The 16704-nt window shown below is 39.9% G+C and overlaps 1 protein-coding gene across 1 annotated transcript in view; it reads right to left on the reverse strand.

Moving 5' to 3' along the window:
* swap70b (switching B cell complex subunit SWAP70b) overlaps positions 1-16704 on the reverse strand; it is a 107308-nt gene that overhangs the window by 69609 nt on the left and 20995 nt on the right. The window contains exons 3-4 of the mRNA XM_048607108.1: positions 15474-15650; positions 4087-4314 (exon numbers count right to left, since the gene is read on the reverse strand). Coding sequence (XP_048463065.1) covers positions 4087-4314; positions 15474-15650 — 405 coding nt within the window. The remainder of the gene's footprint in view (positions 1-4086; positions 4315-15473; positions 15651-16704) is intronic.

Genomic DNA, 16704 nt, shown 5'->3' on the forward strand with positions numbered 1-16704 from the left:
GATAAATTGTTATGATTTCTCTACCTTAATTAGTTTGTACAGTTTTGAATTCGGCATGCAATTCCAGTCTTTTAGTTTGGCTCCAGCACCACCTTTTTTAATTGTTTACAATTATCTCCCTGCCTCACTGAATCGGATTACAGGTCATCCCTTCACTGGTTATTTAGCTGTTGACACTTTACTCACCGTCGAACACTCTTGGTCACCTGCAGAGACTTATCATCTGACACTCCACTCACACCAGTTGTATGATCTTTTGATCTCTCTGCCCTTGATCTCCCTGTCTATAAACTCTGTGTCTGTGTGCTCTCCTTTCTTACTGCAGCTGTGATGGGTGCACTCCGAAAGCTTGTGTGATTTCAAATAAACCTGTTGGACTATAACCTTTTAACAGAATAGAAATTGCTGGTGAAACTAAGCAGGTTTGGCAGCATTTCTGGGAGACAGCAGAATTAACATTTCAAATCTGATGACTCTTTGTCAGAACATCAGAAGAATCACCGGACTCAAAACATTAACTCTGTTTTCTCTCCACAGATGCTGCCAGACCTACTGAGTTTCATCAGCAATTTCTGTTTTTGTTTTAGATCGCCAGCATTTGCAGTTGTTTTATTTTAACCTTTTAACAAATATGTTTAAAACTGATTATTTATTAATATCAACCTACATTTATATAGCACTTTTACACACTAAAACATCCCAAGACATTGTAAATACGCTGCAGTAGCACCAATTTACAATAGTAGGGAACGTTAGCAAAGATAAAAAGATGCAAATTACTTTAATTTTGTTCATTTGAATATATTTTTTAGTAGTTACTTTATTAAGAGTGGCCCACATCTTGTTTAGTAAATGGAAAGAACTTCCACCTCAAAGCATGCAAAAATTTGCTTGTGAAGTTTGTATTTTAATCTCTACTGTCTAAATGATTTATATTAAAATACATCACAGTAAAGTCATTCCCTTACTTAGCACTATTAATTAAAATGCTGATATCCATCACCTAACCTTCTAAACCTCCCATATATTATTCCCACTTTGACATCAAACCACTCAAAAATGTCATTCAATAATATCTTCAAGTCTAAAATTTAAATACAAGTCATCACTACTGGAATTCAATCATAGTTTCAAACAAAACTCAAATGCCTCCAATTCAATAATGAATCATAAATTGTACCCTCGGCTTATCATGGTTTGCAGATATTTTCTGGCTATGGCAGTACTGGCTCTAATGATAAAACATTCCAGGGCATAAAAATTCTTTCAAACAGTTAATCCCACTTCCTGAGACAACTGCAGGAACAGAACAAGTGACCAACACATGTTAGATAACGCCTTCTGTATCCTCTTGTGTTCAGATGATTAGAACAAATGTATAAAAATCATATTTTTCTATTGAATCACAAGGTTTGAAAGAAAATCATAGAATCCCTACAGTGTGGAAGCAGTCCATCAAGTCCACACTGACCCTCTGAAGAGCATCCCACCCAGACCCTGTCACTGTAACCCTGTGTTTCCCATTGCTAATCCACCTAGTCTGCACATCCCTGGACACTATGGGCAATTAACATGGCCTATCCACTTAACCTGCACATCTTTGGACTGTGGGAGGAAACCGGAGCGCCCAGAGAAAACCCATGCAGACACAGAGAGAACGTGCAAACTCCACAGGGAGAGTCGCCCAAGGCTGGAATCAAACCAGTGTCCCTGGTGCTGTGAGGCAGCGTTGCTAACCACTGAGCAACTGTGCTACTCTTGTGAAAATGTTTGTGTATTTCTCATGAACATATTAAGCAGTGGTTGATTCTGGAGGTGTTACATGCCCAATCATCACAACAGAAATAGCTTTAGGAAAATACTTTGAAAATAGATATAACCAGCCATTATGCTCAGTTAATCAAGAGGTTTTAGATTTGAATTACACAAACACATAACTGTTAGTCATGCAAACTCCAAGGAAATATCTTGGGACATGGCCCATAATAGCCTTTTGCTCTAAAAACTAATGACAGTGTTTCCCTTCTTTCTCCTCCATTGCACTTTGTTGAATACTGGGTGGGAGTCAGGTTGAGAAGAATGGCAAGAATTACTGCCGAGTTACACTTACGTTACACTCCAGAAACTGCAGGAAAACAGCAGCTACCATTAAGATCCAAATGGTGACTAACCATATTTCTTTATGACGCATAAGATTGAAAGAAAACCAGAAGTTCAAAGACAAAAGTTAAAGAAAATGAGTCAGCACCTGAAAGATAGGGTATTTAAAATATTAACTTTTAATCAGGATCTGGCTTAACATCTCAATTATGTTCAATTCAATAAAAACAGAAGTTAGCCATTTAAGCCATCTCTTGTATTCCAAATTTAGATCAATTATGTGCTCTGTTTTGGTGGTGGTAGATACTCATACAATTAGTCTGGTTGCCTGATTCTTAAGGACAATGATTCCCTTTGTTGTATGTTTCCCAACATGACAGCAGTGACTAGGCATTTCTACACACCTATATTATATTGCCAACATCAACTATGAGAGAAATTCAGAACTATATTTATGGCCTAAAGTCAGTATTTAGACAAGAGCCTTTGAAGTGCCTGTTAGAATGATGAAGTGTTGTTCAAGCTTGCAGTTAGTTCCCTTGGAACAGTGAGTGCAATTGGTGAGTGGATGGAGAAGCAAATTGAAACAGCGAATGAAAGGGAGTTGAAGGCACAAATCCAAACAGACGCTGGGATTTCAGGCACAGATTAAGTGCTTTCTCTGCTCAACAACTTCAATTTCCATTCCATTGCTATCAAAAAAAATCAAGAGATGAAAAACAAGCATTCGTGCTCTCAGGACACACTCAGAGCGACTCAATAATGACAGTATAAATATAAATCGTAAAAATGATTCCAAAACAGAATAATTGTAACGTAACGCCATGAAATTTCTTTAGACATGTAAAAAGTTAACTTTCACAATACTTTAAACTTCAACTTTTGCAGTCAAAGTGCTACTGCAGTCAGTTCAGACACAAATACTCTAAACATATATTTTTCTTTAATTTCGTGACAATATTTTGCTCTGCGCGGAACAAACTTGCCTCATTACTTTGCCATCAAGGCCATAAACTTAAAGTTTATAAACTGTGCAATTTTACTTAACTGTGTGCCTTGTTCACATTTTGCTTGTTTTCTAAAGGTTTAGTGAGATTCAAAATAATTTTTTTTTTTATTTTCTCCAAATTTACCTTTTTTTGTTTTATTTGTAGCTTGTATCTAATATTTCCCCTAATTTGTCTCAATTACTGAGGCTAAAAAAACATAAAAGCAAAATAATTTGGCAATAAAATATTTTAAAGGGATCTTAATGTTTTAATTTTCAACTATTCACTTAGGTTTTAAAATATACCAGACTTAACACTTGGTATTTCAGCAAAATTGGTGGAGTGAACATTAAATAAAGAAACTGCAAATGGAGGTACAGACCAATCTAACTTACACTAATTCTTTTCCTTTTACGGAACATGCATAAATAAAATCTTATAACTTTTCAACCTGTGTCGTGAAATATCATTACAGCAGGAACATTATTTTCATTTATGTGACTTGTTTTTGGGTGATATCCATCTTAACTCAGTTTTACCCTTGTGAATTTTCCCATCTGGGTATAGTCCTCCAGTATCCAAATGATGCTATGAGCAGCTTGATCAGACATCTCTGCCAATACCACTCAATGCTGTTTCAAGCCATCAAGTGTAACTCAATAGATACTTATCCTCTTGAAAATGACCATTTAACATCACCCTGAACAACCAGGAAGATGAGAAACACAGGATAAGTTATGAAACTGAATCTCAACTAGTGCTGTACAAAGCATGACGACTAAAACCTTCTGAGGAAATACATTGCTTTTTTTTTGTTGGAACTTATGAGTCTTTGAGTGTCACAATTAAGTTTTTCTTTTAAAACAAAACATTTCTTCTCACATCTTTCTGTCACCACTTATTACATTCCACTCAGGAAAAACAGCATTATCCAAGTAAGAGAGGTTTGGGGAAAACAGAAGGGAATAAGCCTGAGAGATGAGAAAACTACTCTTACCTGTTTCAGCACATCCAGAATGAGCTCACAGTAAACTTCATTGATTGCCATGGACAACGTTTGTCTGTTCATGCCCTTAGAGAACAGGCCAGAGCCAATCAGTTCAATGAACTCCCATGCAGAAAGGCCACTCTGCTTGGCACCAAGATGAGCTCTGTAGTCTTCAAACTGCTCCTGCTGCCAATTAACTCCCATTGCTTCAGTCAGTTTCCGCAGGAAATATTCAATCTGAGCAGTGAGAATAGGAATGTTTTGTTGGCATAACTACGAATACAAAGCTAATGACAATTTAATATTAAAACAGCATACATAAATGGAATAACTGGTTTTATTTATACAACACAAGGAAGTCAAGACTATGACCAATTTTCAGATCTAATGCTGTTGGAGTGTGGACATATATCTGACCAAAGGTATATGGATAGGATTAGAGGTGAGGCAAGGAAATGAAGAATGGGGGGGGAAGTGCATAAGGAGGGGGGGGTTTAGGAAGAAAGAAAAGATCGTGAAGGTAAGGAGACAAGGGGAAATGAGTACCCATAAAGTGAAATTTATGTACAGTCAATGTCTGTGAGAGTTTTGTCTCTGGCATTGTCTGTACCGAACAAAGACATTTGATTCTGATGGTTATTAAATGTTATCAACTCTCTAAACCTGAACCGGGACCAGAGGTTGTGGTCCTCATTTCTGTTGTTTGGGTTCAACTTCACTAATGAGTGAGGGTCAGTTGACTACTGTGTAAATCACTATCTATCGGAAAGTGTAACTGGTGCATGATGAGAACAATACAGAACTAGAGATTTTCTTAATAATGCTCTACTATAAAATCAAAGTCCCCGCTAGCAACAGAAAAGTAGAACGATGCTTGATACATAGCGAGTCCTGCATTTGGGAATTTTGCAAAATTCCCAGAAGTCAGAGGAGTGCTCATTAACTTATATTTTAAGGCTATGTCCAACTACAATTTACACATGGCGTTCAGGTTTCTACTGCAGTGTTTAAATTATGAAAAGGAGCCACTGAGGCATTAGTGATGTCTCCCCAGGTCACTTTTAAGCATTTTCTCATCACCAGCATAACAGAATATCAGTGAGGTCACTGGTTGGTTGCTATGGAGCAGCTACCAGCAAGGCTCTCTAATCCTGCACATCAAAATTTGCAAATAAAAAAGGCTCTTAAGGGTTCGTCAGCCATAATTTTAAGTACTTACGTGCATTTCAGCACCACAACTTAAGCAGAAGCAAGATTCACCTGAAAAGCCATTAATAAGCAGGAGGAACACAATGTTTCATGTCAGAATGGGATCTCTATCAAACAGGAAGCGCAACACAGCACATTACCACAGGCTAGAATGGGCCAATAATAGTACTAATAAACACACATCCTGTTAGGAAGGAACCCTTTCAGAAAACCTCATTTCTTTTTTCTTTGCCTGTGAAAGGGATAAACAATAAATAATTTATGTAGTTTAATTTCCCTCCCAATTAGGGAATTCCACTACCTTTGACTTAAACATATATTTCAGAGAATTCAACCCACGCCCATTTGTAAATTGTTTCCTAAAAATATGTTAACCACAGCATTTAATTATTTATTTAGTGAAAAAAACAAACACTCTGAGTACAATCAAATGCATAAATGAATATAGTGTTCCCTGAGCAAAATGGAACTAAAGCAAATGAAAACCATGTTTTCTTTTCCATCAGTAAAAAAAATGCTCCTTAACAATTTAAGTTCACTCAGTCTTCAACTGTCTCCATAAAGCAGTCAATGTCGAACAGGCAGACCAGGTGATTGAGTTCATGAACATATCTTTGAGGACAAACATTACAAAACTAGAACTATTGAGATTATTACAAGTTATAGAAAAGCAGAGTTTATAACGTTGTATTCACAGCAAACATTACAAAAATTTACAACTAGATTGTAATCCCTCGTGCAGGAAAATTTAGACATATTATTTATGCATTTCTTAAAAGACTTCTGCAGAGAACCATCAGCAATACGTTCTGAAGACAATTACAAAAGTTACAATGGTATTAAGTTATAAAATGGCTGACTACATATTAGTTTGGAGCTTGTACTCTCGAGGTATTGTGTACATTTAGTTAGCTGCTGAAATCACAAACCGCGGACATGATTTAACAGGAGTCAACAGGATAAGGTGCAGCCAATCAAAATTTTGATATCTACAACACACAAAACAAACTAAAATTCATTGAAAATTGTAGAGAAACAATGCAAGAACACTAAGAAAAGCAGAAGACCTGCGACACGAGACACTGATCCTTATTAGACATTGGTGACTCACAAATTACTGGTCTACACAATGTTGTGGGCCCATACCCAAGTCAGGAGTCAACACATAAATACAGAATACTTTGAGGATCTGGGATTACAGTACTGTCTTCAATATTTCCATGAGCAAGATCTTTCTAAATTTTTATTTTAGTTTTGTTGATATTTTATCATCATATTTTGCCTCCCATGCTGCAGATAGCTGAACATTGACACATATAGTATAAAGTGCAGAGAAGAGAATTTGCAAAAGATGAACATATAGTAATGGGACTTTACTGTATTTGTAATAGCTACTGAAATGCATTCTTCAAAAGTCTTCTCTGAACTTGTTTTTTCACACATACTGTCATAATGAACTTTGTTTTGATGCATTTAAACAGCAATTCAAAAGTGGGATCAGTGCAAACCCAGCCCTCACTATTATAAATCTCCAGCACAAAACTTCAAAATGAATGATGGTGCTTGACAAACATCACAAAAGTCTCTGGCAAATGGTGGAAATGCAATGAATAAGTATAAGTATGTATTGACTTCAGAAAAGCCTTTGCTAAGATACAGCATTGTAGCGAAATAGATTACGAGCCAAAATCAATAGTTTGGTTTGAAGTCACAATCTCTATTTCTGAGGCTGAAATGCTTGCACACAGCCACAACAGCAGTGAAACTCTTCAATTCTGTGCTAATATTTAGAACATAAGAACTAGGAGCAGGAGTAGGCCATTTGGCCCCTCGAGCCTGCCCCACGATTCAATAAGATCATGGCTGATCTTTTTGAGACTCAGCTCCACTTACCCGCCCACTCACCATAACCCTTAATTCCTTTACTGTTCAAAAATTTATCTAGCCTTGCCTTAAAAACATTCAGCGAGGTAGCTTCAACCGCTTCACTGGGCAGGGAATTCCACAGATTCACAACCCTTTGGGTGAAGAAGTTCCTCCTGACCTCAGTCCTACATCTGCTTCCCTTTATTTTGAGCGATGGCCTCTGGTCCAAGTTTCACCTGCTAGCGGAAACAACCTCCCTGCCTCCACCTTATCTATTCCCTTCATAATCTTATATGTTTCTATAAGATCTCCCCTCATTCTTCTGAATTCCAATGAGTATAATCCCAGTCTACTCAATCTCTCCTCATAATCCAACCCTCTCAACTCTGGAATCAACCAAGTGAATCTCCTCTGCACCCCCTCCAGTGCTAGTATATCCCTTCTCAAGGAAGAAGACCAAAACTGCACACCGTACACCAGGTGTGGCCTCACCAGGACCCTATTCAGCTGCAGCATAGCCACCCTGTTTTTTAAACTCCATCCCTCTAGCAATGACAGACAAAATTCCATTTGCCTTTTTAATTACCCGCTGCACCTGCAATCCTACTTTTAGCGATTCATGCACAAGGACACCCAAGTTCCTCTGCGCAATAGCGTGCTGCAATTTTTTACCATTTAAAACGTAGTTCATTTTGCTGTTATTCCTACCAAAATGGATAACCGCTCACTTATCAACATTGTACTCCATCTGCCAGACCTTTGCCCACTCACTTAGACTATCTATAATCCCTCTGCAGACTTTCAGTGTCTTCTGCACACTTTGCTCTACGACTCATCTTAGTGTCATCTGCAAATTTTGAAACACCACACTTAGTCCCCAACTCCAAATCATCTATGTAAATTGTAAACAATTGCAGTCCCAACACTGATCCCTGAGGCACACCACTAGCCACTGACCACCAACCAGAAAAACACCCATTTACCCCTACTCTTTGTTTTCTACTAGCCATCAATCCTCTATCCACGCCAATACATTACCTGTAATATTGTGCAACTTTATCTTATGTAGCAGTCTTTGATGTGGCATCTTGTCAAATGCCTTCTGGAAATCCAGATACACCACATCCACAGGTTCCCCATTGTCCACCATGCAAGTAATGTCCTCAAAGAATTCCACCAAATTAGTTAAACATGACCTACTCTTCATGACCCCATGCTGGGTGTCCACAGTGGGACAATTCATATCCAGATGTCTTGCTATTTCTTCCTTAATGATAGATTTAAGCATTTTCCCCACTACCGAAGTTAAGCTAACTGGCCTAAAGTTACATCATAGGAGCAGGAAGGCTGATGTTTCGGGCCTAGACCCTTCATCAGAAAAAGGCCCGAAACGTCAGCCTTCCTGCTCCTATGATGCTGCTTGGCCTGCTGTGTTCATCCAGCTCTGCACCTTGTTGTCTCAGATTCTCCAGCATCTGCAGTTCCTACTATCACTGGCCTAAAGTTACCTGCTTTTTGTCTAGTTCCTTTTTTAAACAGTGGCGTCACATTGGCTGTTTTCCAATCTGCGGGAACCACCCCAGAGTCCAGTGAATTTTGGTAAATAATTACTAGTGCATTTGCTATTTCCCCCATCACTTCTTTTAGTATCCTGGGATGCATTTCATCAGGGCCAGGAGACTTGTCTACCTTTAGCCCCATTAGCTTGCCCAGCACTGCCTCCTTAGTCATAATGATAGTTTCTAAGTCCTCACCTGCTATAACCTTCTTGCCATCAGTTTTCGGCATGTTATTTGTGTCTTCCACTGTGAAGACTAACACAAAATAACTGTTTAGTGCCTTGGAAATTTCCTCATTCCCAGTTATTAAATTGGCCTTCTTATCCTCTAAAGGACCAATGTTTACCTTCACCAGTCTTTTACGATTTACAAATTTATAGAAACTTTTGCTGCCTGTTTTTTATATTCTGAGCTAGTTTACTCTCATAATCTATCTTACTTTTCTTTATAACTTTTTCTGTGGCTTTCTGTTGGCCTTTAAAGATTTCCCAGTCTACTAGTTTACCACTAATCTTTGCTTTTTTGTATGTTTTTTTTTCAGTCTGACACTTTCCTTTATTTCCTTAGACATCCATGGCTGACTATCTCTTTTCCGACAGTTCTTCCTTATCACTGGAATATACTTCTGCTGAGCACTGTGAAAAATCGTTTTGAACGTCCTCCACTGTTCCTCAATTGACCCACCATAAAGTTTTTGCTCCCATTCTACCTTAGCTAACTCCTCCCTCATTCCATTATAGTCTCCTTTAAGCACAGGACATAGGTACTGGATTTAACCTTCTCACACTCCATCTGTATTTTAAATTCGACCATACTGTGATCGCTCCTTCCGAGAGGATCCCTAACTGGGAGATCATTAATTATTCCTGTCTCATTACACAGGACTATATATAGGGTAGGTTGCTCCCTCGTAGGTCCCATTACATATTGTTCAAGGAAATTATCGCGGATGCATTCTATGAACCCCTCCTCAAGGCTGCCATGACCGACCTGGTTTGACCAATCGATATGTAGATTAAAATACCCCATGATAATTGCTGTACTATTTTTGCATGCATTAGCTATTTCTATGTTTATTGCCCACCACACCACGATGTCATTATTTGGTGGCCTATAGATCACACCTATCAGTGACTTCTTCTCCCAGCTATTCCTAATTTCCACCCAAATGGATTCAACCTTTTGTTCAGTAGAACCTATATCATCTCTCACCACTGCCCTGATATCATCCTTAAAAATCAGAGCGACACCACCTCCCTTACCTTCCTGTCTGTCCTTCTGAACAGTTTGATAACCCTGGATATTTAACTCCCAGTCATGACCATCTTGCAACCATGTCTCTGTAATAGCCACGAAATCATACCCATTTGCCAAGATTTGCGCCGTCAACTCATCCGCCTTGTTTTGAATGCTCCGAGCATTCAGATAAAGTGCCCTTATGCCAGTTTTTGCACCTTCGTTTTGAGTCCTATCACCTTCATTACTAACAGCTCTTGAGTTCTCCTTCCCTTTAACTTTTTTCCTAATTTTCAATGGAGTTGAAGCTTCCTCGTCACCTGCTAACCTGCTGCTTTGCCTTCCATTTATTGTTATACTCCCTGTACGCTCACTCCTCCCTTCGCCCCTCCTTACTAGTTTAAAGTCCTATTGACTACCCTATTTACCCTTTTCGCCACAACAGTGGACCTGGCCCTGTTCAGGTGGAATCCATCCCAGCGGTATAGATCCCTCCTGTCCCAGAACTGATGCCAGTGCCCCATGAAAAGGAAACCCTCTTTCCTACACCACTCTTTTAGCCACGTGTTTACTTCCCTGTTCCTCACCTCCTAATGCCAATTTGCGTGTGGCTCGGGCAGCAATCCAGAGATTATGGCCCTTGAAGACCTGTTTTTTAATTTTGTTCCTAGCTTTTCATAATCCCGAAACAGGTCTTTTTTCCTAGTCCTGCCTATGTTGTTGGTACCTACGAGGACCACAACAACTGGATCCTCCCCCTCCCTCTCTAGAATCCTCTCAAGCCGGTCAGAGATGTCTCGCACCCTGGCACCAGGCAGGCAACACACCATGCGCGACTCTCTATCTTGCTTGCAAAGGATACTGTCTATTCCCCTGATGATGAAATCCCCTACAACTACAATCTGTCCTTTAGCTGCCCCTCTTGAATGGCTTCCTGAACCATGGTGCCATGGTCAATTGACTCATCCTTCCTGCAGCCCTGTTCCTCATCCATGCAGGGAGCAAGTGCCTCATACCTATGGGACAATGTCAAGGGCTGTGGCTCCTGTGTTCCTGTCTGCAGGGTCCCTCCACCTGCCTCACTTGCTGTCACACACTGCTGTCCCTGGCCGCTGATCGAATTAACATTAGTTAATCTACTAGGTGTGACTGCTTCCTGGAACACAGCATCCAGATATCTCTCCCCCTCCCAGATTTGCCACAGTCTTTAGAGTTTGGATTCCAGCTCATCAATTTTGAGCCGGAGCTCCTCAAGCAGCTGCAGATGTGGTCACCGCCGTTCTCAATGGGATCAGCTAGCTCCCACATCATACAGCTCCAACACATCACCTGACCTGCCATCTCTACTTAATTATTTAAAATTAATTAGTTTTTTTTAGTTTCGCAGTGTTCTCTCTTTAAGTGTTCTCTGCACCAGTAGGTTTACTCTGTTAGATACTCAAACAGACTCCGGTTTTGCCTTCCGAACCGCTCCCAGAGGATTTGGCGTCTAGGCAACCTCCCCGAAAGATAACAGACATGAGAAAAACAAACAATGCAAATAGTTTACCTGCTCACCACACTTAGTCTTTATTATTAGGTTAAAGGAGGTGGAAGGGTGGGAGACGCTACACGTGTAGTGTCTCAGGTATTAGTTACTTCCCAAATTTATTGGGTGAAAGATAACTGTTACCCAGCTGACCACTCGCGCCCGCTCTGAGACTCCTCCTCCGCTGAACAACTGAAGGCCGCAGTCACGTGAGGTAAGACTTTTATAACGAAAGTTTGCCTTCCCGGCTGCCCGCCGCTGAACAACTGAAAACCTTACCTTCTCGTCGGCCCCTGGCTCACGCTGAAAACAATTTACCATCACAATATATTCAAATTTGTACATAACTACTGTCTAAAAGGAGGCGGTATTAGGAGGGGTAACTAGAAGCTTAGCTGAAGAGTTGGGCTTCAAAACAGATCCTGAAAGGAGAAGAGGAAGCTGGAGAAGTGATGCAGTTTAGGAAAATAATTCCATGGTCTGGGTTCTTAAATGATAGGACCACTGATGCTGCAGGCATGCAGTAATCCAAGAATTGAATTGAATCATTTATTGTCATGTGTATTCAATGTAAAAAATACAATGAAAAGTGTGTACCTTCGCTGAACGTACATGGCACCATTCACATTAACTTAGAATAAGTGAAGTAAAAAAAAAAGATAACTTAAGAGAGTCCAACTTTCCTTTCCACTGCCACAACCCCACTCCAGGCTTTCCAGCCCATGCCATGCCTCCAATCACGGTCCCACTCCAGGCTTTCCAGCCTACACCATGCCTCCAACCACAGAACCACTCCATGCCGCTGCCAGCGTCCCGCTCTGGGCTGCCTCACTGGCCCGATCTCGCCACTGCTGCCTCACCAGCGTGCTCTCACAGGCCCACTCTTGATCTGCCGCCATTACTCCAGCCCACACTCGATTCGCCATCACTGCAGGACACAACCCATGTGTTCAGCTCCAGGCTCATGGTTTCCAGTCACGACCCAGCTCCTTAGGTAGGTAGTTAAAAGGGGTAGGGTAGGGTGGGGGATAGAATTACTGCAGAGGTAGAGAGAATAAGACAGAAAGAAAAGGAAGGACAAAGAAAGAAAGAGAAAGAGAACAGGCGAGCAAAGTGGAGCTCCAAAAGGAGCGATGAAAAAGTGGAGGATCTTTTGGCGGTGTGGTGGGCCAGGGAATAGGGCATATTGTAGAGCTAAAGAAAGTTACAGACAGGAGAGCATTGAAATAGACAAATTTTCAGGTAATAGCAGCACAGGTGAACATTCCAGAAGCAGTTCTGCTAAGGTAGTAATGGAGATAACCAAAGTCACTAGGATGAAAGCAGAAGATCTGTTGTAATGGGGAATCTTTAAGTTCAGATCGAGATCAAATGCAAAGTCAAGGCTGCAAACAGTCTGGTCCAATCCAAGGTTGAGGCAAGAGAGTGAGGAATGAAATGAGTGGAACAGATACAAAGTTTTCGACAGGGTCCAGAGATGATGGCTTCAGTCTTCCCAGTTCTTAATTGGGAAAACTGCTCAAACAAGAACGCTTATCAATTAAGTAGTCTGACAACACAGATGGAATTTGTTTCAAAAGGGGTAGACCAACTAGAGAAAGATACAGAACCCGCATGTATCAATGATGCCATCTGAAGATGCATGCAGATAAGTAAGAGGAGAGGAACTTTGTGGTGCTGTATAGTCATATGAGGAGCTAGAAGAGAACCAATTGCTGAAAATGTTTCAGCTAGAACCAAACTGGCAACAATGAAAGCAAACAAGGGAAATCCTAGTGAATAGGAAATGGGCAGAAAGGTTGTTGACCTTCCCAAGGATATCAAATATTGAAGAGAGTCTAGAAGAAGCATAGTTACAGAATGTCACTTGTGACTTTGATTCAAGTGGTTTCAGTATCGTGCTGGGGCATAAACTAGATTGCTAAGATTCAAAAACAGAGTTGCTAGAAAGATGGGCACAGGTTTGGGAGACAATAATACATTCAAGGACTTCAGGCAGCTGGTGTATTTTCAGAGGTAAGTCTTATGATGGCAAGTTTTAAAAGAAAGCATTAAGGGCCCAAGTGGAAACCATTTGAAATATTAACGAGCAACAGGGACATGAACATCAGCAGTTTCATGGATTGGTTTGGAAAAGGCATGAGAGTGAGATAAAAGAAAAGCTAGAGATGCAGGATCAGGTCTAGGGTGGAGGGAATGTGGAGTTTGAATTGATGGACGACCAATGGAGACACCTGAATGCTCTCAATTTTAATGGCACAGATCATATTCATCTAGCATAAGCTGTCAGCTCAGCATGCCCAAAGTTTTACTTACATTGTGTCTTGGAGAAGATACTTTGTTACTTAGCTTGGATGTGATCTTTGATCATTAACAAGGTTTTACATTAGCTTCAACATACATTGATCATTAACAAGGTTTTACATTAGCTTATTGGCGTATTGCCTGAACAAACATTTAGCTCTGCACTTAGAATACTCCAAAGTTCATGGTACAGTAATTTTAGCACGTTTTGTATTAGAAATTATTCAAAATTTTAGAGTTAATCATTTATACATTTGGTCTAACTGATCACCAAGATCACATTAAAATTGAATGGTTACTCATTTCAAACTTCCATTGTTAGTCTTTTAGACTTTGCTGGTGTTGGCTGAAACTCAAATCTTAGGATTTACTACAATTTTCACCCAGACAAAGATCACATAATCAACATTTTGAAAAGTTAAATCAATTTAACCTGTATTCAAATGCAAAACTAAACACTTCATCCCTTTGACTGCCTCGTAGCGGACAACAAACCAACCATGCTTAATTAGCCCATGCGTGTAAAACTCAGAACAGGGTCCAACATTAAATGTGATAATCTATTGGACAACACTTACAAATAATCTTGACTGCACTAAGAATTACACCACAACTGTAATGTGCATTATGGGACTCATTTGCACATACTAGAGGTTTACATTTATTCACACAAAGGGCCATGTTCTTTGTTGGCAAAAGGAATAAGTCCACACATAGCCTTTGCGCATCAGGAAAAGTGGAATGGAGACAAACAATTCCTGAAACATCCCTATTGTAACACCCTGATCAATCTGAACCAACTTCCCTGACTTGAATTTAGTTAGTTAATTAAGATCGACTCTTAACTATTTCTGCTGCACCTCCATATTAACAAATTAGCACCCTCTGAATTTAGTTTCCTACATGTCAATCATAGAATAGAGTACCTATAATGCAGAAAGAGGCAATTCAGCCCATCGAGTCTGCACTGACCCTCCAAACAGCATCCCATCCAGACCCACACCCTCACCCTATCCCTGTAACCCCGCATTTATCATGGTTAACCCAACTACCCTGTACATCCCTGGACACTATGGGGGAATTTATCACAGCTAATCCATTTAACCAGCACATCTTTGGACTGTGGGAGGAAACCAGCACACCTAATAGAAACCCATGCAGACACAGAGAGAATGTGAAAACTTCATATAAACAGTCACACAAAGCTGGAATCAAACCCGGGTCCCTGAGGTTGTGAGGCAGCAGTCCTGGTGGCTGCAAGATGAAAAACTTCGAATACATGTCTCTTTTTGGCAACATTTAAGTTCTGTACGACTGAACCATTATTTAAAAGTGTACTGACTTCCTCTATTTTCGTTCCCATTCACTGAAGCAACAGAGTAGTTGAATTCTCAGAAACACGTCTCAAATCCTCAAAGCCTTTTTCACCATCCATAACTCTCTCGTCCAAAGACCAAACAGAACCCTCATGTGGATAGATGTGTCCACAACAACATAAGAAGCTCATCATTATCCAGATGGAGCAGTTCACTATATTAGTCAGCCTCCGGCCCCCATTTCCAAACGCTCAGCATACAATGATTGCAGTCGTACAGGCAAAGCTTTCACAGCAGAAATTCACCACATCAGTTTGATCTTCTCCCAACAAAGCATGCTGAATTTAAAATGTTCATTTGAAGATTTACCGATCTTACCTCTTCTGGGACTATGATGAGAGGATACACATCTTCTGAAAGGAAGTTGAAGATACACCAAACTTTAAAAGTATCATCATCACTGATCAGTAAATTGTTGCGGTTCAGATTTTTCTTGACACAGAGAGTCCAGCACATCCTATTGAAGTCAGATTTATCAAAGCTGTTTGGTTGAACCTTTAACATAGGAGGAAGGGCATGGAAGAAAGAAATAAAAACATTTAGGAAGAACTCAGGAAAAGTTGAAGCAAACAAGGTGATTATATTTCTTTAAATTTCTAACTTGTAGTCAAAAAGTTTGATCCTTTATTCAACATTTAAGTTAATAACAATAAGAATGCCTGCTGCCAACCCATACCACCAACAATTCCCCTTTGCAGCATTGGCAGAAACACTAAGCATCACTGCACAGCGACTTGTTACATTCACCATGCATAAGAAAACTCTAATTGCTTCTGTTGCACAATCTTCACCATAGAAACCACTGACTAGTTGGTCAGGAACAAATTCCAAAAGGCTAATTCTATTCAATGTACTTCAAAGCTCTTCTAACCAAGTGTGAGATAAATGACAGAAATTAGTAATGTCACGATATCAGTTATGCAGCCAATTAAAATCTTTAACTGTACAAGGTTGCCCTCCAGACCCACACACAACTGCAGTCCTCAATAAAGTTACACAATTACATTTCAGGTCAGTTAACAGCTAAGTGACGGCTTCTCTCTCTGCAATTTCGGGTCATACCAGCATCACAAAGGCTTTGCAAGTGCTGCAGAAAATCTTTACAAAACCAAATTTTCAGTTTAATTATTTGGCATCCAAGTAATTCAACTTCTGTTATAGAACCACACAGCACTGAAACAGATGCTTCAGTCCAATCAGTCCATGCCGACCGTAATCCCAAACTAAACTAGTCCCCACTGCCTGTGCTTGGCCCATATTCCTTCAAACATTTAAAAGACATTTAGATAAGTACATGAATAAGTAATGTTGTAACTGTATCCACATCCACCACTTCCTCTGGAAGTTTATTCCATACATGAACCACTCTGTAAACAAAATTGCCACTCATATCTTTTATAAATCTTTCTCCTCTCACCTTAAAAATGTGTCCCCTAGACTTGAAATCTTCTACTCTTGGGAAAAGAAAAACACCTGCCATTCATCTTATCTATGCCCCTCATGATTTTATAAACCTCTATAAGGTAACCTCTCAACCTCTTACACTCCA

Source organism: Rhincodon typus, chromosome 17 (assembly GCF_021869965.1).
Source record: "Rhincodon typus isolate 14 chromosome 17, sRhiTyp1.1, whole genome shotgun sequence".
Classification (NCBI taxonomy): Eukaryota; Metazoa; Chordata; class Chondrichthyes; order Orectolobiformes; family Rhincodontidae; genus Rhincodon; species Rhincodon typus.